At 42.9% G+C, this 25,492-nt stretch overlaps 1 protein-coding gene across 2 annotated transcripts in view; it reads right to left on the reverse strand.

The window, feature by feature from the left end:
* Positions 1–25,492, reverse strand: part of CACNA1C (calcium voltage-gated channel subunit alpha1 C) — a 721,739-nt gene that overhangs the window by 272,672 nt on the left and 423,575 nt on the right. For both annotated transcript variants that reach the window (XM_043517771.1, XM_043517767.1), the window contains exons 4-5: positions 14,286–14,425; positions 4,866–5,005 (exon numbers count right to left, since the gene is read on the reverse strand). In XM_043517771.1, coding sequence (XP_043373706.1) covers positions 4,866–5,005; positions 14,286–14,425 — 280 coding nt within the window. The remainder of the gene's footprint in view (positions 1–4,865; positions 5,006–14,285; positions 14,426–25,492) is intronic.

Raw genomic sequence — 25,492 nt, forward strand, 5'->3', positions numbered from 1 at the left:
AGTTTCTCTTTGAAGTCTGGTCCTGAAGTTTTTTTGCTGCAGGATGGCTACCTTTAAATCTGTTATTGTGTGTCCAGGGAGGTTGAAATGTTCTCCCTTGGGTTTTTGTATACTGCCATTCCTAATATCCGATTTGTGTCTATTTATCCTTTTACGTAGGGACTGTCCAGTTTGGCCGATGTACATAGCAGAGGGGCATTGCTGGCACATGATGGCGTATGTTACATTGGTGGACGTGCAGGTGAATGAACCGGTGATGGTGTGGCTGGTCTGGTTAGGTCCTGTGATGGTGTCACTGGTGTTGATATGTGGGCAGAGTTGGCATCGAGGTTTGTTGCATGGATTGGTTCCTGAGTTAGAGTTACTATGGTGCTGTGTGTAGTTGCTGGTGAGAATATGCTTCAGGTTGGCGGGATGTCTGTGGGCGAGGACTGGCCTGCCTCCCAAGCAGCTTCTCCTCCCTTGGTGTTCACACCTCAACTGCTAGAAGAGAGCCTCATCCTTCCTGAGCTAACCTTGTTATCCCTAACCTGATTCTTGCTTGCATATTTATACCTGCCTCTGGAAATTTCCACTACATGCATCCGACGAAGTGGGTATTCAGCCATGAAAGCTTATGCTCCAATACATCTGTTAGTCTATAAGGTACCACAGGACTCTGCTGCTTTTACAGATCCAGACTAACACAGCTACCCCTCTGATATTTTGCTTCAGTGATAACTAAAAAAGGTAACTGTAACCAGATCCTTAACACAATTAATATTAACAACAAAGGGGAAGGAACACAAATCAGATTAGGGAAAGAACAGGGGAAATAATACTTAGATAAATTAGATATTTTCAAGTCAGCAGGGCCTTTCTACATTCATTCTAGGGTACTTAAGCAACTAGCTGAAGCAATCTTGGAACCATTAACAATTATCTTCAAGAACTCATGGGAGATGGCTGAGGTCCTGGAAGACTACAGAAGGGCAAATAAAGTACCTATATTTAAAAGGGGGCACTAAGAGGACCTGGGCAATTATAGACCAGTCAGCCTAACTTCGATATCTAAAAGGTACTGGAACAAATTATTAAACAATCAATTTCTAAGTCCTAGAGGATCATAGGGCAATAAGTAATAGCCAACATGCATTTGTCAAGAACAAATTATGCCAGAACAACCCAATTTCCTTTTTTTGGCAGGGTTACTGGCCTAGTGGAGGGGGGATGCAGTAGACATGAAATATCTTGATATCAGTAAGGCTTTTGACATAGTCCCACATGAGTCTCATAAAAAACTAAATGTGGTCTAGATGAAATTACTATAAGGTAGGTGCAAAACTGGTTGAAAGACTGTACTGCAAGAGTAGTTTTCAATGGTCTGCTGTCAAACTTGGGGGATGTGACTAGTGGGGTCCCACAAAGGTCTGTCCTGGGTTCAGTACTATTAATTATTTTCATTAATGACTTGGATAATGGAGCAGAGAATATGCTTTTAAAATTTCTGGATGACACCAAACTGGAGGGGTTGCCAGCACTTTGGAGGACAGGATTAGAATTTAAAACCACCTTGACAAATTGGAGAATTGGTCTGTAATCAACCAGATGAAACTCAGTAAAGACAAGTGCAAAGTTCTATATTTAGGATGGCAAAATCAAACACTCAAAATGGGAATAACTGGCTCAGCAGCAGTACTGCAGAGAAGGATCTGGGGGTTCTAGTGGATAACTTAAATATAAGCCAACAATGTGATGGAATTGTGAAAAGCCTAATATCATTCTGGGGTGTATTAACAGGAGTGCTGTATGTAAGATATGGAAGGTTATTGTTCTGCTCTACTCAGCACTAGTGAGGCCTTATGTGGAGTATTGTTCTGGGAGTCACACTTTAAGAAAGATACGGACAAATTGGATAGAGTCCAGAGGAGAGCTACAAAAATTATAAAAGGTTTAAAAAACTTGACCATGAGGAAAGGTTAAAAAAAACTAGGTATGTTTATTCTTGACAAAAGAACACAGAAGACTGAGTGGGGACCTGACAGCAATCTTCAAATATGTTATAAAGAAAATTTTGATCACTTGTTCTCCATGTCCACTGAAGGTTGGAAAAGAATTAAGCAGCTCAATCTACAGCATGGGAGATTTAGGCTAGCTATTAGAAAAAAATGTCTAACTATAATGATAGTTAAGTACTGGAATAGGTTGCCATGAGAGTTGCAGAATCCCTGTCATTGTTGATTTTTAAGAACAGATTGGACAAACACCTGTCAGGGATTATCTAGGTTTACCTGATACCTGCCTCAGCACAGGGAGTTGTACTACATGACCTCACAATATCTCTTCCAACCCTACATTTCTATGATTCTACATTGGATAGGCCACAAATAGGGGATAGATTTATGTGAATAGGAAGGTGTGACAGATGTGACAATTTCCTGCAATATTTTTGGGAGATCTTACTGTATTAAATTTATGTATCATCATGGGCCAGGGACAGTATGCAATTCCATGGGGGAGGGTGACCACAGCTCCTCCAAGAATTAACAACAGTGGGAGATGTGACCAGATATTATCAACCTGTCACATCCTGAAAAAACCTTATGGAATAAAGATAAACTTGAATACCCGGTCAGAAGGGAGAGAGAGACGTGTCTCCACCTATGAGAGGCAACAGCTGTGAAGCTGAAAACCAAGAGTGAGTGCCCTTGCTGAACCACAGAGGGGAAATACAGGTGCAACTTTCCTGAACAGTGATAAAGGACAATTAGGCAAATTCACTCAGTCTGTAACACCTCCAGAAAAAAGTACCACTGCCTGGAGAGGTTCATACATACTAGCTCAAACTGGAGTCTCCAGAGACGGACAAGACTGGACACTCAAGCATGGACTACAACTGCAAATCTTACAAGACGAAGGACCTCCCACAATCCCTCCCAAGTCAAAACAACAATTCCCATCCCTACTGCTCCCATTCTCTGTCAGCCCCCACCACCTCTGTCAATCAGCCAGCCAGTTTACCAATGTCCCCGTTGATCTGCTTGTTTAGGGTTGTAAGCTAAGTGAGCAGTCACATTTTGTATTAACTAAAGTTTCCGAGAGGTCTTCAAGGATGGCTGGATATAAAAAAACATTGCAGTAATCCTACCCAGTGGTGGATAAGGCACTGATAATTGTTGTGAGGTGCACATCTGAGAGGAGAGGTCACAACCTTCTTCACTGAGCACATATTAAAAAAAGCACTCTTGGCTATTGCTTCTATCTGGGTATTCAAAAGCTGTGGAGGAGCTGGCAGGACTACTAGATTGCCAACTTTATTAAGAAGTACTCTGTGGAGCTTGAAAGCTAAATTGGTCCAATAAAAGATCTTATCTTCATCCACCTTGTCTCTCTAATATCCTGGGACCAACATGGCTACAACAACACTGCACACAACTTTATTAACAAAAGATGGGCCTGCCCCTGTAGTCCAGGGGGCAGATACAGTCTCTCCCTTCTCCTGCAGCAGGCCCCTCTTTGGTCCTTCATCTCCTCAGTGTACAGAAATGCTATTCAACCATCCTTCCCACCCTATAATGGCCATTACAGCAGTCACATCTGGGTGCATGAGCAAGGACCTTCCACAGTGTTGCCAACTCTTGCAATATTTATTGTTTTTTTTTAAAGCCCTAGCTCCTGGAACCAAGAATCTTAACTTTCATTTGAAAAGTAAGTTTCTAGCCATCATAGTTGAGGAGAAAAGCCTGAAAATATGACCACACTGTAACCTAAGGGCTCAGAAACCAAGTCAAGTGAAAAGAACCTAAGTTTTATTTATTTAATTTCATTATTTTTAAGACAATCTAATGATATTTGGAGGGCCCAATTCATGATTTTTGAATGACTGAGGTTGGCAATACTGAAATAAGCCCTCAATCTAGAAGTCTCCCCAAATAAAAGTATAGAGAGCCCCCTCCACAACCATTCTAGAGCAAATGACCCAACCCCAAAAGTCTATTCCTTACACTATCCCCCCCATTTCTGCCAACTAGATCAATCACACCTATGGAACTGGATGGGGTCCTTCACCCTATCCTCCTACCCAAAAGACCAATCACTGGTTCATTCTCAAACAGAACTCGTGACTCAAAAGGTATAGCCCTGCCACACAACAATGTTCAAATCCCATTTTTACAATGGGACAAGTCAGCTTGTGGTCAGTCAAAACTTCCCTGGCGGCATGACAGAAGAAACTGGATGATCAGAAACTGCCTGGAGGCTTCCTCAGAGTCATCAACATTATTTAAATTAATATGACTCTCACTGAAATCATGATTATTTATTGTCCTATGGACAGTTTGTTCTGAATTACTCTGAACACTCTTGATCAGAGTGGCAGGTGGTGGACAGGTAGGAAGAATGGAGTTTTTATGAAACAGCCTCCCCATGAACAAGAGTGTTTATTCACTGTTCCATTAGGTCAGCCATTTGCAAGACTAATACAGTGATGTCAAAGCCAGAATCCCAGTTGTTTGATTCATTTGATTTATATTAGATTCATTATAGAGATTACAACTTCATTTACTTTTGTTTTAAATTGATTTGCAATTTCCTCTATTTATAGAGGTTTGATCATACACTGCAGACTTTATGTAACTGTGTAATAACTCTCTCTCACACACACACCCCCTCCCGCCCACCTACCCTCTCAGGTTTGACTCTTCCATCTTTTAATTAAATGTCATATTGACCATGTAACCACATTAACGTAAAACAGTCTCTCTCTTCCCAGTCCCCAAAATATCTGCATCACATTACATCTTTCCACAGAAAAATAATTCCTGCCCCTGTGTTTATCCCACCACCCAAAAAATTTTTTTTTGAATGGGAAAATGATTGTTACTTACTAGGAACTCCAGATACCAGTCGTAAGGGGCGTAACACTCGGAAAGCCCGCAGTGCTTTAACATCAAATCCGGCACCTTTCCCTCCTATTGAATTCGTCCCATCTGCTTTGGTTGCTTGTTCTAAAATTGCACTAAAAAGCCTGCAAAAAGGAAAGAGGAAACAAGCTGTAGGCAGACAGCAAGGCTTAGGCTAAACAGAAAATTAATTAACATCATAATATCATTGAAACTACCTCATATTGCACAAACCCACCAGATATATCACATATCTGACTTGATAGTCATATGTAGTGGGGGAGAAAGAAACTCTTCCCCTATACAATATCCTGTAGTCTAGAAGAATGGGAACTGAGATGTAAGGCAAGAGTCATAAGTTCTAATATCAATCCTTCCTCTGACTGCTATTAATACTTCTGTGCAGTTTGCAACCTTTATTAACTTACGCTGTACTGCAGAAGGGCAATTATTCAACCATTTCAGGGCCAGTGGAACCAGGGGTGGGGGAGGGGGCTAGCATCTCTGCAATGGAAATAGTGTGTGCAGGTCTATGTTTCTGCCTACCCACCAATATCTGGGAGTGGACTCTGTTGCATTCACATAGAGGAAGATATGAGAGCAGGATCTGGAGGAGAGGCTATAGCAGCTGCCAAGGCCACAAGATCAAGCTGACTCATGAGGAGCAGGTAGGACTCCTCAGCCCAGCCAGGTCCCAACCTTCCTGCCACTGCAGGTCCTGGCAGAGACAACCAGTCCCAGGGAAGGGCAGGAGTGTGTGCACCAGCCATCAGTGTGACGTGGGGGATGGGACAGGGCATCAGCACCTGGATGGGAGGCAATGGCGCAAAGGGTGCCAGCTGCCAAGGAGTTGAGGGGAATACAGGGCACTAGGCATTAACCACAGGAACGACAATAGGAACTACCAGGACATATCCTCCCAGCCTGGAGCCAGCTGCCCCCTTGAGTCTTTTGTAACTTCCCTTGCTCCCTCTTCTATCCATCTGGTCCCCCATTCATAGGGAGTTCAGTCTCCCGATCTATTTTACATCTAACTCAAGTTCCACAAGGTAACTGCAGGTGAAACTGGCAATAGAACTCGGATCTCATTTACTGCCTTTCAGAAGAACCACGTTATATTGTGTGCTTGTGTAACCCATGTTAACAACGTGTGATTCTTTGACCCCCCCCAGGTTAGATCACATGCAGAAGTTTATGAGGCAGATAAAGATATGCTTTTAGATCCAGAGATTCCAGTTTCAAACCTTCATGAGGACCAAACAGCAGCATTCATTACATTTGGCAATGTTGTTTCCATTCAAATTTTATTTCCAGAGCTAGGAATAGAAGCTGTGAATCCTAAGCTCAAATATTCCAGTGCTATTTCAACAATAGTTGTATAACCCATGGCAAAGTATACATCATAGCTCACTCTATGGGCTGGTCCTAATAGAAGATAACAGCATATTTCCCTACCAGTTACCAGCGTAGATGAAATGGAAGAGGTCTGTGATCTGAAAATCCTGGGTTCAAACCCTAATGGTGGTTTAAGGGGGGGTAAAAGTGTACGTGTAAGTTAGTGTGAAGACTCTGGAAAAATGCATTTGTTGACATGATGTCATGTCATATTACAAAACATTTTATTAAGAGGCAAATTTGGATTCTCATACTTGTTTTATTATGATATTTTTAGTGGTTTACTTGGGTTAATAGGAGCTGTCCCTTTAAAAACAGGGGCACTTAATTATAGAGTGTGTTTAAAGAAGGCAGAGCAGTGTGTGGGAGATGTTATTCATGTGTGCAGAAAGTGGAAGACCCAGCCTGTTAAAGGTCAGAACTTGATTTAATACATTTATCTTTCAACAAAGTAAACTTCATTCTTGAGGTGCAACATTAGCATTTATTAGGAGAGTGGATGTCTGAGGGAATTACTAAGGAGCCACAAAGCCTTTCACCTAGAGGGCAACACTCTGAATCCAGTTCAACTCCTAGATATTAAAGAACTTGTTCCCATCCAATGGTGCTGCTATATCAAGTAAGTTCAGTGGGTGCCAGTTCCAGTTACGATGCCACAATCTCATCATCATGCTTTGAACTAACTGGCAGACTCAGCAGAGAGGCCAAAAACTGCATGGGTCAGTGAGAATGAAATAGCCCTGTTAACTCTAGAGAAAATCCCCACAGTTCAGGGTTGAGGCATGCTGGCAGGGCCATGTGTGTGGGAAGCTTGACCGGTAGATTAAAAAGAAGGGTACATTCATTACAGCACTCAGGCCAGTTCCGTTCACCAGCACTAATTTTCTTAAACTGAAGTTGCTGGTTATATACCTGTTAGTTGCAAATGTCCCAGCTGGAGCTACACAGAACTTGGCAGCTATGATGGGGGAGCTAGTTGACTCAATTCAAAGTCATAATTTAAAGTACTGATGAAAAATTAACAACCATGTAGTGAGTGTGAGAGGAGGCAGGAGAGTAGAGGGGAGGATGTTGCAAATTAATGAACAAGACCAAGAAAACCTCTTGAAAAAATCTACAGTAGATACTGCAGAAGGTGGGGTGGTTGATTCAGTAGTTCCTGACATTCCCTTTCAGTAGGTGAACCTGCTGAAACAATGCCCCATCATGATGTGAGAGAGCACTATGCTGATGGAGGCATTTTCAATGAGATGTAAAAGCAAGGTTCTACCACCTTGCGGTTATTGAAGATCCCATAGCACCACTCCAAAGAGTATGAGAATCAACCCTATTTCATCTCAGATAAGCACATTCTGCAACCTAATTTCCCCTTCCCCCTGGATGCAATATTTTCTACTTCCTATTTTAAACTGTTGTGTAGTGTTCTTGAGCATTGATAAATGATTTCTGAATCTCAGCCTAGGAGTCACTACATGTAGTTTTGGTTCATTTCTTAAAAGATTAAACTACAAAGTAAATAAAAGACTAATTGTTGACTTCTGCTTCTTCTCAATGGATGTATGAAGACATCTTTGTAATTTTCTTTTTTTTCCCCCAATATTTTTCCTGCTTCCTTTTTTACATCTGACCCATAAGGTATTCTCTTTGCCGAAGACCCTAAGCCAGATCTTTGGAGGACCTCAACAGTGGCATGACAAGGCTGCTACCTGTACTGCAGCTCTTTATTCCCCTGTTTTTGTGGAGGGGATGCTGATTCTTTTAGTCTAAGACTGTGGTTCTTAACCTGGGGTGCACACACCCCCTAGGTGTGTGAGATGCCCTTTCTGGGGGTGCAAGACATACTAGATTTTTTTAGAAAGTAAATAGTCAAAAACACAAATTAAGCACAGGCACGTAAGTACAACTACTTTGTTTAATCAAACCTATGTATTTATTAACATTATACATTTAACAATTACTGTAATATACAAACAAATATATCTAGGTTTAAAGAACTGACCTACTTCAACAATTTTTGATAAGGGGTGTGAGAACATATTTTGAAGAACCAAAGGGGTGCAGACTGCAGTAAAGGTTAAGAACCACTGGTCTAAGAGAAGATCTTGTCAAGGGGCTCTTGCAAATAGAGGGAACTGAGGATCTGATATTTCCAATGCAAATAAGAAGCTGAGAAACACCTTTGAGAGAGAGAGTCTTCATAAAGCATAAAGAAAAAGTAAAAGGCCAAAAGATTTTTTGTTTTTGGCTTTACAGTTCACCTTTAAATATGGCTATTTTTTAACTCCAGGAAGGGTTTGTAAATGTGGAAGTGCTTGAGTCTGCCCTTTAGAAAATTCCCCACAGGCCTAAGGAAAGGCTCATATCTACACCCAAGTTTTTGAATCTGTTCAGAATTTCAGACCCCTTGAAAATACCTTCAGTACACAGTCTAAGTAAAGTTGTTCTCTAAATTAAGATACCTTTCTCTTTGTAGAAACTGTGGGTCCTCAGAAAATATTACTGTTAGGAAATGTATTACATGCTGTCTGGAAAGAAGAATATTCTTGTAACACAACACTTTCAAGTCATTTTTGTCAGGAAAGGAAATTTCCTTCTAAGTCATGATGAATTCCAAGGACAACACTCATATCAGAAAATCCTTTATTTTCCAAAAGGAGAAAAATAAAATCAAAGGAACTAGGAAACAATTTAACTAATGCTTCATTAGACAGCTTGAGTGTGTGTTCTTTGTTCTTAACTTGCAATGTTCTAAAACACAGAACTTTATGATTGATACCCATGCAAAGAGATTTTTCTTCAAAGCAATATTTAATGGCTCTGCCACAGAAAGGTCATAGACTATTTGAGAATAAGCTAGATCAGGCTTTAAAGGACTTAGCTGCTCAGAAAGCAGATCTACCAAACTGCAAGATAGATAAGTTGTTACAAGCCTATAAGTCTGAAGTGCATCCTTTCTTCAGAAGGCATTCCCTTAAGTCTAGATATAGTCCTTGCTTTTAATGCTCTTCTCCTTTCCTGACATGGATTCATCTGACCATCCTAGAACTACACATTCAAAGTGAAGTCACAGATATCTTCGAGCAGCAGATGACCCAACTTTTGAAGACAGGGAGATAATTGGTACTATAAAGTGTAGCAGATAATGGGTACTATAAAGAATTCATGTAGGCTGCTTTCTAGAATGTTCATTCCCTATCTCCTTGTCTACCTGAAAATAATGAACAATATCAAAATAGTTTCTCCTTATTAGATCTTCCAGCTGCATGCACTGATGTGGTGGAAAAAATGGGAGTTAAGACAGACTGAGGATCTACACATGGTCCTTGGTTGTGCTCCCTTTTGCCACAATAGCACCTGAATTATTCTTTGTATGTAAGATTTTTCCATTTCCCATCCAGCCCTACTCTTTTTTCTGTGGTGAGAACCATCAACATTTAAAGAAGAAGAAGATTCCAATGGCAGAATGAGTGCAAGATGACAGCTGTGATGAAAAAGTCTATAAAATTTAATGCTTTAGGTCAGTGGTTCTCAAATTATGGAGGCACGGGAATGTGTCAAGGGAGGGTGCAAGCTGTGGGCTTTTTTTGTGTGTGTGTGTGTGTGTGTGTGGAGGGAGCGGGCAGGAAGAGCTCTGGCTGTCAGCCCTGGGTGTTTGGGGCTCATGCAGAAGAGCTGTGCACATCTGGGAGGCAGGGAAAAGGGGACAGCCAGAGCCCAGCCACCTGGGCTTGGGCTTTCCTCCTGTACCTTCCCTCTATCCCTCAACAGAGGCAGCCCGGGCTCAGGCTCTTCTCCTGCCCCCCTCCGTCCCATCCCCCAATCCCCATCTGTCAGCCCCGGGATGCAGCAGCAGCTCAGAAGTAAGGGTGGCAATGGAGTGCTAAACTGCTGTGAAAAGTGATATTGACAAATATCACTCTTCACTTTGCCACCCTTACTTCTGTGCTGCTGCTGGTGCAGCGCTGCCTTCAGAGCGGGACACCCAGCCAGCAGCCGCTGCTGCTCTTCGCTCTGCCTTCAGAGTGGGGTGTTGGTTTATGTACTTGTGGTGGTGGGGGGCATAAACAAATATAGATACAAAGAATGGGGGGCAATCAAATAAGTCTGAGAACCACTGGTTTAGGTTACACTTTCTGAATATTACCAGGAAAGCACCTTTCTCTTTTGCCATCCCATGAACTGATATGATCTTCTCTGGCCTCTGTTACAATACTACCACTATGTCCTTATCATTCTGCCCCGAGAGAACAGTTGCTACAGGAAGGCAAGTTTTTCTTTATTCCTTGGAGAACAGTAACACTCAGAGGCCTCCAAATGCAAAGCAAGAAGCAGTTCCAGCGCACAAAGTCACAGGAGCATCCTTGAGCTGTATACTTTCTAAATTACCCAAGTCTTTAGTTTTAGCAACTGGTATTAGTCAAGAGTTTAGGATAATACATTTCCTGGTTTTGTCTTACTTAAGGAACATAAAAAGTTAATGAGCCCTAAACTGTGCCATTTCAGGTTAGGTTAAGTCAAAAGAGGTCAGTGATCTACTTGCTATCACTATTATGAAGAGGAGGATGTGGGAGATTTCTAACAAATGCAGCAGTCTAAGGAAAATAAGCCTTTTTTTGTATTTTGTTTGCCTCCATCTTTGTTTGGCCTCTTCTGTGGTATTATGGAGGTAGAACCATGTATTCAGAACAGAGGTGGTAATAGCTGGAAAAGGAAATTTAGGTTTGCTACCTCTAAACTGGGTTTCTGAGCATCATATCCATCAGTCAAGCAGCCCTACCAAGTATGGCTAGGATTAGCATCACATTTTTTTAGTTAGTGCCTCATTCTCTTCTGAAGTCTCATTAATAAGCCTGTGCTCAATGTTAAGGAAGCCTAGGCTTAGTTGGGAACACAGTAGACAGCATAAAGAGAAGCAGTACTTGTGGCACCTTAGAGACTAACAAATTTATTAGAGCATAAGCTTTCGTGAGCTACAGCTCACTTCATCGGATGCATTTTGTGAGCTGTAGCTCACGAAAGCTTATGCTCTAATAAATTTGTTAGTCTCTAAAGGTGCCACAAGTACTGCTTTTCTTTTTGTGAATACAGACTAACACGGCTGCTACTCTGAAAGTAGACAGCATGTACAGCCACTGTCAGGTGAATGCTTCCTCTTGTTTTCCAGCCACTGCTTTAGGCTGCCACTGGAATCACTTCCAGCAGCACTGACTGACACCAGGGGAAGCCATGGCTGGCTCCCCTCAGATGGAAGAAAATCATAGGTCAATAAGGGATCTTTGCAGGAAGCAGAATTAAAAAGAAAATGGAGAAATTTGGAAAACTTCCTGCCCCTCCAACAAAATCAATTCAAGTTTAAATATGGTGTAACTGCAGCCTGGGTTTACACTGCAATTTTCAGACAAAACAGTAGGGAGCAAGCAGGGGAGAACAGGGGCAAACAGCACTGCCTCTCAGAATTTGCTGATAAGTAGGGTCTGCTAGGAGACGAAGCAGCACACCACACTACGGCATGGTCCTGTATGAGCCAGTCTAAAGAGATAAATATCAGAGAAACCCATCTAACCTTGAAGTGGAATCTGCCGCTTGCAATTGTTACACTTTAACTGGGACCTAGGGGTCTTCACCGTATTTATACATGTGTAATCTTTCCCCTGTTGCAGTTGCTGTCAGATTGTTTCCTCCAGCTACAGAGAAAGTGCTGCTGAACATGAGAGCAGACAGAACAGCACAGTGGAGAGCGGCTGCTTTTGTCACTGGCAAGGGAATTAATTTCAGCCTGAATATCATCTTGCTGATTAACAGGCCTAATAGGAAAACTCAAGTTAAACCACATGTAATGCTGATCTAGCATTTCTGGAACCCTGTTCTTTTACATAGCAATAAGAAGGGGGTAAAATATTTGTCCTCTTTTTAAAAGTCTCTATAGAGAGCCACATAAAATGAAAATCAGATTCATAATTAAGCAGCAGTCCCTAGTCAGGTGACTGAGTGCTACATGAGTATACGTTGTAGAATCAGACTTATCTTGGGAAACCAGTTAATCCCTGGTGGATGTCACTAATTTCCTGTGGGATTTTTTACTCCTTTGGGGGTGCAGAGATGAGAGCACCAAAATAGCAGGGCGAAGAGTCTAGACAGGAGGTTGGGCTGTTTGGGGACTAAGAATAGGTTCCAACTTGTCCCACCTCCTCCTAGATAGGAACTGCTCCCCCCACTTCCACCTACAATTCTGGAAGCAGCAGGGATCAAGTAGCGCAGCAGCAGCAAAGGTGAGTGGTTAGGAGTTTTATAGCTTTCAGTTCCTCCATACAAGTAGACAAGTGGCCAGATGGTCAATGGATTTGGGCAGCAAGCTTAAGCTACTTTGGCTGCTAAAACTGCCCATTTTTGGTACTCAATGTGGGAATGGAGGCAAGGATTTCTATTGGAGAGGGAAGGACGGGGGAGGCCTGGATGCTGGTGGGGCATGGAACTCACTCTGGAGATGAGGCTGGGATAGGAAGGGAAGAGGCATTCAGGAGAAGAAGACCCAGCCTCATTGCCTTAAGGGTTAGTTCATCCCACCTTACACTTCCTTCATCTAACTACCATTCAAACAGCTTGTCATGTTGCTTTCCAAGTTTCTAACTCTTAACTAATTCAATCCAATTTAATGCATCATTTTCCCTACACTAAACCTTTCACCTCATCCCATGATTTTTCCACTCTCAGTAGTGACGTAGAGATACCTACTGGAGACCTGCCTACAAGTGTTGCAGACATTGCTCCACTCTTGTACTTCTAATCCCTAGAGAAATTAGATTGCATGTGAAGGCCCAGGAGCTTCTCTGGGAAGAGGGTCAGGAAGCAGAAGCATGGCCACTCAGAAAAAGTATATAGAAGTTGAACAGTGTCCATGTTGTCTCCTTTCCTAAAGAGGACAACTCATCTCAGCTTCAGCAGCATTGCACAACTCACTGTGAAGTATCCAAAAAGGGAGAGCTTGCTGCCTGGCTGCTTTTCTCCAGGGCTTCACAATTCCTCTGGCTTCTCAGAGGTCATGTTTTAGGAGGCTATAAGGGGATGATGAAGCTCAATTCCTAGCTCACACACTCTTTTAGAGGCTCTTCATGTGTCAGAGACATGCTGATACCACATGGAAAACTTTGAAAAATGGTCTATTAGAGAAAATGTGGGTCATACAACACATTCTCTGTATTTCTATTCCCTGCTTTTGTTTCGGGCTTTTTAAATAATTGGTAGGGCCATTTAAATCAAAATAAGCCCCTCATTCCTGAAAATGTAGCTCTCTGCCTGACCCTCACAGTGGTCAGGCCCAATAATGGACCAATGTGGGACATCTTTTAACATTTTATTTTCTGAAATATTTGTTGGACCTTAAGCTCTGGGGTTCACCCATTGTTACAAATAACAAGTTACAAGTACATCCCATGAACTATTCCCCCCACATTCATGGAGCTGTCAAGGGTTAATTTATTTGATTGTCTTCTATAAGGATTACACTGAGGAGTCTGAGACCCTGCTGTACATAGCCCAATAGTCTTGTGTTGCTTTCTCTTTTTTCCTCCACAGGTGTTAAAAAGTGGTTTACTTTCCATGCCTTAGAAATGGGTAAAGTCCCAGAACGGGATCTAAAGAGCGGAGGTACGCAATACCAGAAAAGCCATGCCAAGATTAAACATTGTGGGCCAGATCTTCAGCTGGTGTAAACCAGTGCTATTCCACCAAAGTCAACACAGTAACACCAGTTGTACCAGCAGAGGATCTGACTCTGAATTCAATACATTCTCTGTATGTTTGGTAAAGGAAGGGATCCTGCAGGTGGGATGAGTTGGGGAGATAGGCAGTGGAGACGAGAGACAGGATATGCAGTACAATCAGTCAAACAAGCATCCATAAGAAGCCTATGCACTCCTCCTCTGTAATGTACCCAGTTGGAATTCCTGATACCCCAAAATGAACTCTTTATGTTCCCATGTGTACAGTGTACTCAAAGACAATAGTACTCACCCTACCACCACAATTATAAAATCTAGTAAATTCCAGCCATTGCGGAGGTAAGCATTGGGGTGAAAGAGAAGTCCATATGCTATTACTTTTAAAAATGCTTCCACTGTAAAAATTATGAGAAAGAGATATTCCACTCGTTCCTGGAGAGAAGACAAAAGAAAAAAGAGACAACAATTAGCTCAGTGCTGAAAAACAATGGGTAAGAATCTGTTTATCTTTTTAACATTTTATCTTTGCAGCCTTCTAGTCACTGGCCCACTAGAGCCACGTGCGAATGTCCAGTGATAAACCCCATTACTTGCCAATGAGCTTTTCCTCTCTGAATTGTTATTTCTGTGACTAGCTTGATAGGCTAGCAGCAGTGCAGTGTGGTTAGGATGCAAGTTTCATGTTCCTTGACTTGTCAGGAACTGTAAACTCTGCACAGACAGAATGCTCAGCGTCAGTGTTAGGAGGCATCACTCTCTAGTATCTTGTTTTCAGGAGGATGTATTGAGAGGCACTGACAGGCTCCAGAGTGAGCTGTGTCCAACCCTCTTGGAGGGGGAAGGTGGCTGGATTTGAGGCTTTGTGGAGAGAAGGGGGAAGAAGAAGAGTGGCCCTGCTGAGACAGACCCACACGCACACACACACCACCCCAAGAAAAACTGTCACTCTTTTAACTTGTCTTGTGAGATTGCCTCCTACATTGTTGGGGGGGAAAAAACTGATGTAGGAATGTGATAAAGATTTACTGTTCACATGGATTCATTAGCACTCAGTGCATAGTCACCATCATTTTAGTGATTTCATCAGAATATTCACATGTGCAACTTGTAAAATGCAATCCAGTGTTTCGCACACGCAAAGGAAGTCATCTATAGTGACAAGACAGTCTGATTCAACAGGGAAGCTTTAGGAGTCCGAATATGGGTTTAACCTCTCTAATAGGTTAAATAGGGATTTTCTATTCCCAGGATGGCGGCAGAGCAGCAGCACTGCTAAAGTGACAGGGACCCCAGTCCCCCTGACCCACTTCGTAGCCAGTCACTGCAAAGGCACTGAGAGCAGCCTTAGAAGATAATTAGCATTCAGCTGTCCCAGGATCAGAGCAGTCATCTAGGTATCTACACTGAATCTGGGAGTGAGCCTGGGTCCACCAACTCATGCTAGCCAGGCTCACCCTAGCCTACTAAAGACAGCTATGTGACAGTGCCTTGATGTTGCTGCTCAGGCTGGAGCTCAGATTCTGAAGCCCATCCCTCATCCTAGATTTCAGAGCCTAAGCTACAATGTCTACATAGCTACTTTTAGTGTCCTACTGTGAGCCCTGCCAACACAGGTCTGTGGGCCCAGGCTGGGAGGCTTGTTCTCAGATGCTGTGTCGACATGCCCCTGGACAAAAAGGGAAAGGATAGGTGTAGTCCTCGAGCTACCAAGTCTTCCTCATTGGAGGGTGTCTTGTTTTGGATTAATTTTAACTGAAGCCTCTCTCTTCGGTAAGGAAAGATGTTGCTGTGTGTGCTCCAAAGAATTTACAAGCCTCATCCTCACAATCATTTGGAAATCTCATTCATTTAAATTATTACAGCTTGGACACATTGCAAAGTAGGCTCCTAACAATCCCCTGAGCTGCTTGGTTGAGATGAAAGTCCGAGATGCATTGTTCAGCCTTGCAAAATTCTCTACAAAATTTACTAGCCCAGGTACAAAAACGACTCCTTCAATCCACCATTATGCTAATAAAAATATCTAATTATTTTTTACTTGCCTATGAAAAAGGTTAGTTACCCTTGAGAGACGGCAAGGCTGCAAGGCTGCAGTAAATGACTGAAGGTGACCAGCCCCTTGGACAGGTTAAACTATATATTTTGTTAGAGTCACATTTGAAAAGTCAGTCTACAACACCCTCTCTCGCATGCGGCCACCAGGCAGTTCCCGGCGGCCATGGCAGTTTCCTGGGGAGCATCAGCCCCTCCAATTCGTCCCTGTTGCTCCTGCATGTGCCGCCTCTCCGGAGATGCCGGTGGGACCCACAAGACTTAAGGCGCAAGGTGAGGAGGCGAGCGGTGAGCCAGCAGCAGGGCGAGGGGGGGGCTGCGAGTGAACGAGGAGGTGAACAGGGGTGTGCGCGAAGAGGCGGGAGACAGGGGGGGCCTTGGCGGAGAAGTGAGGAGGCGAGCGGCGAGCCAGCAGCAGGGCGAGGAGGTGGGCGGGGGGTCTGGCTGCGAGCGGAGGGAGTGAGTGGTGAGCCACTAGCGAGCGGGAGTTCTCCTGGCGGGCAGGGGGTGTGTGGGGCAGGGGAGAGAAGAGGCGAGCGGTGGGTGCATGAGCAGTGGGTGGAGTCACCCCTTCTGCCCGCACTCCCCCGCCCCGGCAGCTGGAGCCCCACGAGCCACCAGCCCGCCGGCCAGAGAAGCCCGGGGCACCCCCTCTCCCGCAGCTGGAGGAGCCCCGGGCTGGCTGAAGCCCTGAGATCTGCCCCCTCAAACGTGCCCGAAGGAGCTCGGGGCCGGCCGAAGCCTCGAGCCCCGCCAACTGCCCAGAGGATCCCCGGGCCAGCTGCCGCTGCCGCCGCCACACGTTGCGTTCCCTCCCCTCCCCAGACCCAAGCCACCCAGATATGTTTTTCATTACTTGGACTTCTGTGTCAAAGCATTTTTAAGTTTAGTTCAGAATTGTTATACAGACAACCACTTTTACTAGAAAAAAAAAAGCAAAAGAAACAATAATGAAAAAAGACAAGAACTTGCAAAGCACCTTATTTGTGTTTCTATTCGGTTAGGTCCAGTAAAGACTAGAGATAACTGTGGATGATTTTTATTATTGAGTCTGCAAAAAAAAAAAACCCAAAACCTTACATAAATAAATTACAATGATTTAGATGTAACTTTAGGAAAAATAAATAATTTTAGAAAAAAAATTGTTAGTGCAGTCACCAGCAAGAGTTGGTAGCCGCACTTCGAGATCACCAAAAATTTGTTGCGAGAACCCCGCTCTAGAAAAATACAAATAGACAGACTAAACTTTTGGCTTAAGTAGATCCTTAAGTAGAAATGATTTAGTGAGTCACTACCTGATTTTGCACCTCTGTTTCGGAATATAATTTGCCAGTTCTCCCTGCCAGCTACTCTGGTGAATACATGCATCACTGCTTCTCTTTGGTGGATCACAGCATTAAAATAAGTCATTACAACATCTGACCCAGACACACTCCTGAACCTCCAAGATTAACATTCAACTCTAGATTGTTAACGGTAACACAGTGGCTAGCAAAGCTCTTGATTCTCTAGTGGATGACCAAGAACCAAAAGACCAAGATGATCCAGTTCATCTGCACATTTACATTAACACACTATTGTACATGCCTCAGAAATCTGTTTTACAGTAGCATACAAGTCTTTGTGCTTAAAAAGGCTGTAGTTTTCTATTAGATAATGGTATCTCAGCATTGCAGTATGCCCTGCACTTAATACAGGCGATAACTTGGGAAATTATGCACATATTAGGTTAATGTTACTTAGGCTGTGTCTACACTACGCACCTTTTTTAGTGACACCGTTGTGCCGCTACAGCCATGCCGCTAAAAAGTATGCGGTGTAGCCGCTCTTTGTTGGTGGGACAACAACTCTCCTGCCAACAAAATAAATGCACCCCTAACAAGAGGCAGTAGCTTTGTCAGCAGGAGAACTCTCCTGTGACACTGGCCCTTTTCATTGGTAAAATTTTTGTTGTTGAGAGGGGGTGTTTTTTTCACACCCCTGAATGACAAAAGTTTTACCAACGAAAGTGCAGTGTAGACAAAGCCTAAGTTACCTGATGCAATTGTAAATTACAGTGGTCACCATTAACCTTCACACACAGAGATATCCAAGACATTTCAGTTTACAGTTACAATACCAATACTGGTAACTGTTTATAAATGTTGACTTTTTAATAAGGTGACCAATCTACCTCCAAGCTCACATTACTTACTGTTACTCAAATACATTAGCATACAAGAGTAAATAGCCAACTGCCTGGTCACTGGCTTGGCAACAGATAAGAGCTCTGAAATGGTAAAGGCTTGCTGATTCCTGAAATAGGCTTATTAAATATCCACCAATTCCCTGGAGCTGAGTGGCTACTTGCTGTGCAAACAGTAGGAAAACAAACGTTGACAAATAAGTTCCATGCGCACATTTGTAAAGTAAGTGTAAGCGGAGCTGTCAGAGGACCTCTAATAAAAATCAACATGTGATGGGAAGTCTTTATGCAGCGCCTTTTGATTACCACGTGCCTTTGTGTTGCCACATGCCTTTATCAGCATGGCATGAGGCCAGACTACATCCTGCTCAGCAGGCAACTAGCCTGTGTTAACTGCACGGTGAGCAGACAATACCCTAGCTAAGAAAGGACAAGAAAAAGTCTGTGGGAATACAAGAGGAACACAGAAATGGGCTCAGATGGGGAACAATGTACTGGGAATTAGGCATGGCAGTGCTGCAATTGGGACTCAGCTGGCCTTGCTAGGGATGAAGAAACATCTTTAAAATGGAAAGGGAGAGACTTCTCTTACTGCAACCCATTCCATTAACGGCCTCTATACCTCATTGAAAGGGTTTCCAAAGCCATATGCAAGCCCTGCATAGATGGATCAGCCTTTTGTTCCACTCCCCACATCCCCAGGGATCACCAGTAGGGTTTGAGACCCTAGTCCTCAGATTGCTTTCTGAGGGGCTCCATGTGCAAATGGAGCCCAGCTATTTTGGTGGTATTATTCCTTGTGCTTGGGCTACCTCACACGTGGATATGTGGATTGAGGTGGTGGTGTACTCGGAACAGTTTTTAGTGGATTGGTGCCCATCTTACACAAACCAGCCCCAAAACGGACACGAGCTAACATGCTGTTTGGCAGTCTTAGTTGAGAGGACAACGTTTCAATATATACAGAGACTAAACTGCCCTTTCATTAGTAGAAGACAAACTTGAAGCAGAGTGCCATAGCAATGTGTGGCAACGTGGAGCCCATCCCAATGCCCACTGAATTCAGTGGAAAGACTCAATTTCAGTAGGCTCTGGATCGACCCCCAGTCCTGCTGCTGCTGCCAGCTTTGTGTCTGTTCTCACTGTGCCTAGAGAACTTCATTGACCAGAACCTTTCCCTGACATGAAAGGCAATTAAATAAAAACATTAAATAGTCCAGAAAACAGAGTAACAATACTTTTGGGAAATTCTGGAGCACGCTATTCCCCCCCCCAACTCAGCTCCAGAGCCAAAATTTAAAGAACTAATAAATTCCATTTGGTCAGGCTTAGGGGCCTCAGATCTTTTTGTCTGCTAAAGATGCTTATGGAATTATAAACTTATGTTCTGTTATTATAATATGGCTGTTTGCTGAACCCTGTTGCTGAGTAATAATCTGCCAAGATATTATTATATATGTGTGTTTGCATACACACACCAGGAGTAAATTCTTTACAATGTTCTAGTTAAAGCTGAAAGATCCATAAAACACAAAACTGTAAAATCCTCTGCAATGAACATAAGATACAAAACACTGCTGAGCAGAACAGAGATTTTACTACCCTCTCCATTTAAACTCATGATTTTAGGAACCAAAACCAAAGGAAAAACATATTGCCCGGTTTTAAATGTGCAGCTACTTTGAGACTATTTCAAGAGGTCACTTTTTATCCGTAAGTTAGTGCTGCTTGGAACTGAGAAGGATTTTTTTAAAAAAACAGTGATTTATGTTCACTTCTTTTTGAAACCATAAACCTCAGCAGCTCTCCACTAAGAAGGCAGTGTGGTTTATTGGTTAGAAGATATATCTGGGATTCAGGATAGGGGGGTTCTAGTCCTGGCTCTGATGCTGACCTGCTGCATGAGTGTAGGGAAGGGGAGAATACCTACTGTACTTGACAATCATAGGATTGTTGTGGGGCTTAATTTGTAATGAAAGAGGTGCTGGGGCTCAAGTAGTTTTTATACTTCAAAACTCATGCAGCAATCCCAGAGGTACTGGGGCTATAAACTGCCAAGCCTAGAGGTGCCGGGGCTCAGCCCTGGCAAGCCCCAGCACTGATTAAGCAAAGGGCTTAATCAACTCATGGTGATAAAGTGCTTTGCAATAATTGGATGGATGAACCTTAGATAATTTTCAGCTTTAAGTGCCATTACTTGGTGAGCATCCAAAGTGATGCTTATTCTAACAGAGCTCAATAGTGTAATTTAGTTTCAGATTAACCCCTGGGGTTCCAGGGCCCAGAGGACGTAGCAGTGCAAGATACCCTGCATTTCCACACTTTTGGAAAACCCAGGATCAATTGGCACCACCCTAAAAGATTCCAGCCCACAGAAGTGATTCATTTCCTCTCCTGGGCAGTCTGTTGGCCGGGATCTTATGCAGCTCCAACCTGATTTTAAATATGTCCTCTACCAGTAGAGTTCCAGGATACTGTTGCTGCCCTGGGGTTGAATGTCCTTTCCAGCCCAACAACCCTCTGGGCTGAAAGGGGGTGCAAACTGCATCCTCTTGTCACCTTCAGAGTTAATCCAGTCCAGAGTGATAAGACAAAACACAATGGCAGATTCGGAGCGAAGTTGGAGATACAATACGGTACAGAAAAAAGACAGAAGATACCATATGTTTTCAGATGTCATTGAGAAATGTATTCAGTGTCTATGAGGCTGGAATGCAGGATGCATATTGCAGGTGGAGGGAATTGCAGAGCAGAAGGCTTTTGCTTGGCTAGTGGCAAGGCTGTGGCACAACAGAGAAAAGGCCAGGCAAAATGTCTGGAGCAAGTGGGGAAGGGAATATAGAGAAAAACGTTGACTTGAGCTGGTTGGAATAAATCTCCGGATCACGTACAAATGTTCTTTGGCTGGTTATTAGACACTGGACACAAGCATTAGCTAGAGTAGCTGACATTTTAGCCAAAGCTTCATTTCACCAAAGTTTACATTACAGAGAAATAGATCACACATTTGCTTACTCTTAATAAAGACATAAACGTTAACCTATTGTTAACACTAACATCCATTTCAAAAGGATTTTGGAATTATTACATTAACACCAGAAACCTCTAATCCCATTTTTCATTGCTGAAGATGTCTGTGTTGTCTATAATTCCTACTGATGTCCTGGGGTAATGATGTGAGTTTGAAAACAGAGTACATGCAAGCAACTCTGCGTGAACAGGCATGGTGTTCTGGGGCTTTTTTCCATCAGGAGTTAAGTTACCAACCCAGCACTACTTCTGAAGAACTGACCAGAACTGTGCTACTTTCCCATCTCTTTCTTTCAACATCCTCCTTCCCATCTCATACATGCCATGCAGCATTATTAGTTTTTAATATTTCTATTGCAGTAGTTACTAAAGGCTTCAATCAGGACCAGGTCCTCACTGTGCTAGGCACTGTACTGTCCCTGTCCCAAACAAACAGATAACAAGCTAAGAAATTTCAACATTACAAGTGTAACTCTTCTGCCAAGCGGAGTCAGCAGCACCTAGAAGTTACTCTTAAAAATACAAAACAGAACAGGCTCTAGTCCCCATCCAGTAATCTGGGAAAACCCTACCACCATCCCTAGAGGCAATACTCCCTGTCTTGCAAGCACTGAATCTGCATACAACAAAAAAGAACTTTTAATAAAAGGGAGAGGGAACCAAGCATTGATTTGTGACACCACCACAACCACAGTCAAAAGCATGTGATCATAAGCAACCTGACCTCACAGTGCACTGGGCAGTGTCCTTTGTCTCAGTTTCCCACCTTGCAGTGGGAAATTTCGACGCATGTGCCTTTAATACATCACTCCCCTCCCCCTCTGCTGCACCCCACGCAGAGTTGGCAGTCTTTGGGTAGCAAAGACCCAGAATTCAGGGGTGTGTTCACAAGGTTCACCTCCCACCCTGACAGCATCAAGTAATGCCTCTGCTGCTGCCACTGTTTGTCTGCTACCATTCTCTGCTGCCATCAGCCACCTCTGCTTGCTGCTCCTACATCATCACGTTCTGAGTTCTGCCACTTAGCTCAGCTCTTAGTGATTTCAGCAGGCAGTGGGGAACCTCACAGCTAGTGCAGTCTTTGTGTCATCTTTCACTGTCCCCACACAAGGTCTAAGCCTTAGCTCCTAGACCTCCTCACCAGTGACATCAATTCTAGGAATCATCAACCAGAAACAAGGACTATCTATTGAGTCTAATCAGCTCTTTGATTAAACACTGGAGAGGAGCTGGTCAAATAGTGTCTAGGACTCTTTGGGCAGAGCCCACACCACTGGATAGGGATAGGGACAGCCACTCATCTTCACTAGGATTTGGCATTCCTACCCCCGGCTTAGCAAGCAAGGTTTTATTTAGCTTGGATGACCCCTTCAACCAGTGCATGCTATGCTGCTGCCCTTTACTCGTACAATAAGGATAACATTTCCTTACCACTGCATTTGAATACTAGAGTGATTTGTAACCCAAAACCAGCCAACATTCATCATTTTGGCAAAGCAGCTCCATCATGCTGCGCACCTAGGCAGAGTGGGCATGTCTATGCAAACAGGGTCTGGTCCTGTAGTCTTCCCCCAGCTCATCACTAGGTGTTAGGGGGGACCTTGTTCAGACTCCACTTACATAAGGCTCTCTCTCAACTTTTCCCTCTCTCTCCAATACTCTAGTCCTCAACTTTGACATTTCAAAAACTATTTCTCATACAAGGGTTTTAAGTTACAAACAGGAGGTCCTGCCCAGGGATGGCCTTTAAAAACCTGCCACCTTAACCTTACAGCTCAGTTTTTGTCAGTATCTGCATTATTTCCTTGCACTTCCTTAAATGTACAATAGGAAATAACAAAACATTTGCAGCATTCAAGGTATGTAGGGCTGACAGTAATGTTTGAAGGGCCGCTGCTTTTATGGCACTAATTTATACACAGGTTCAGAAAGATGCAAGGCTGATACCACAGGTTCTGTGCACTAAGAGAAGCAACCTTTTGCTGACCAGAAGGAAGGAAATATTGAAATGAAACATTGGAAAAGGAGAACAAGGAAACTGAGTGAAAGGATCGGTGTTTCTAGATTATGGGTTATCATCAGATCTGAGATATGAATATCTGCTTATGTGAATATGCTGGCCTAAAACTGTAGTGAATAATTTTGACCTTTGATGCAACAGAACCACATGTGTGCACTTACAGGATCAACTCAATAAAACATGTTAAGACAGGTTTGTTAATATTGGATTATTTCCAAAACATACTATGTTGCTAAAGAGACATTTTCAGTTAAGTATACATGAGTGTAGCAGACAAGCATGCGAGAGAATAAATAAAAAAAAATAGATTTTTTTCCCCCTCATGCAGCATTATCACTGCAGAAAATGGTAACCCTTTTCTCTTTGTTTAGCAGAGAGAGGGCTCATAAAATGCTCAGCTGTTGAGAATTACTCCATTCACTGTTTTTTCTGGTTCTGAAACAGCACACACTGTACCTTCTTATACCAGTTCCCCAATCCAGAAAGATCTCAAAAACTCAGTGCTAGAACACTAGCTAATTTTATCCTGCATAACCTGACAGCAGTAAAATATACAAAAAGAGAAGGCAGTGGATGGACAGTATGCAACAAATCTTGAGTAACTGGAGCATTAAGTAGGAGAGGTCAGAATTGTTTAGCAAAGGTTTTTAAAAGTGCTCAGCATTGGCCTAACTCTACCCCCACTGAAATGGGTGTTTTACCACAAGCTTCACTGGGATCAGAAAGCTCAACACTGAGAGCTTTTGACATTCCCATTCTAAAGAATTAGGGCCTGATCCTGCAATTGACCGTTCCATGGAAATACTATAATCAGTGGGTACTTTAAAAATGCTTAGAATCAGAGATTAGTTTAGGTGCATCAGAGTAGATGGATGGACGGACAAACAGATGTGTTCTGCATGTAGAATTCCCTTTGCCTTCAACATGGCGATTTCATATATTAGGTGCTTGTGAGAGCCAACTTCAGTTATTTTAAATGATTAATACCCTGCCCTTGGGCCACATGTGTACCTCCCACGGATATAGAAAGAAAGCAAGATATCAGTCACTGCGGCCAGTCTTATAAGCGCTCTGCACTCAGAGCTCCCACTAAAACCCTTGTGAGTTTTATACACAGAGCCCTGGCCCCTATCTGATCCCAAGCCTTTTCTCTAGGGTGCTTTCTGAAGAAGCAGCCTAAGGATTGGGAGGAGTTATTTTTGTGTTCACTAGGGATTACATTTTGTGGCAGAATCTGACTGTAAATGCAAGGGCAATTTACCAGGCACATAAAGGGCCTGATTCTTCATTCCTTTGCACCTTGTGTAATAATTTGGGTTGATTTTCAGTGGCACTTGTGCTCCTATTTCCTGAGGTAAATATGAAAATCCCACCTTTGAACCAAAGTGCAAGTCATCATCATTCTGAGCTGGTAACATTTTTCACCCACTTCGCATTGGTGTAACAAGTACACAAGGTTTGGGGCAATGTAGAGACAGACCCAAGCAATTCAACATGTTTTATAGAGGATTGTGAATTGAAGTTTTGAAAGGGGTGCCCAAGACATACTATTACTTGCATATTTTATAAATCTAAATGAATACATCAGTTTTTAAAGAGACATTATTAGGGGCACAAGAGAAAAAACTTTCCCAATGTGTAGGATAGATAGGAAGTATGGTAAATGACCACTCTGGTTTAACTAGGAGGTCTTCAAATGACCTGCAACTCAAAAGAGAGTCAGACAAAAAGTGGAAAGTAGGTCAAAGTATGAAGGATGAAGATAAAAAAAACCCAAAACCAACACAAGCATGTAGGGACAAAATTAGAAAGGCCAAGGCACAAAATGAGATTGAACTAGCTAGGGACATTTTACAAATATATTAGAAGCAAAAGGAAGACCAAGGACAGGGTAGGCCCATTACTCAATGAGGAGGGAAAGACAACAACAGAGAATATAGCAATGGCTGAAGTGTTAAATGCCTTTTTAGTTTCAGTTTTCACCAAAAAGTTTAGCAGTGATCAGACAACTAAAATAGTGAACATCTGTGCAAATGGGATGGGAATGTTAGTGTAAAGGGGGTGAGGGCTAACACAGAACAAAATAAATTTGTTAGTCTAAGGTACCACAAGTACTCCTTTTCTTTTTTACAGAACAAATAGAACAAGTTAAGAATTACTTAAGTTAGATGGCTTCAAGCCAGCAAGGCCTGATGAAATACACCATAGAATA

The sequence above is a fragment of the Dermochelys coriacea genome, chromosome 1 (genome assembly GCF_009764565.3).
Source record: "Dermochelys coriacea isolate rDerCor1 chromosome 1, rDerCor1.pri.v4, whole genome shotgun sequence".
Taxonomy (NCBI): Eukaryota; Metazoa; Chordata; order Testudines; family Dermochelyidae; genus Dermochelys; species Dermochelys coriacea.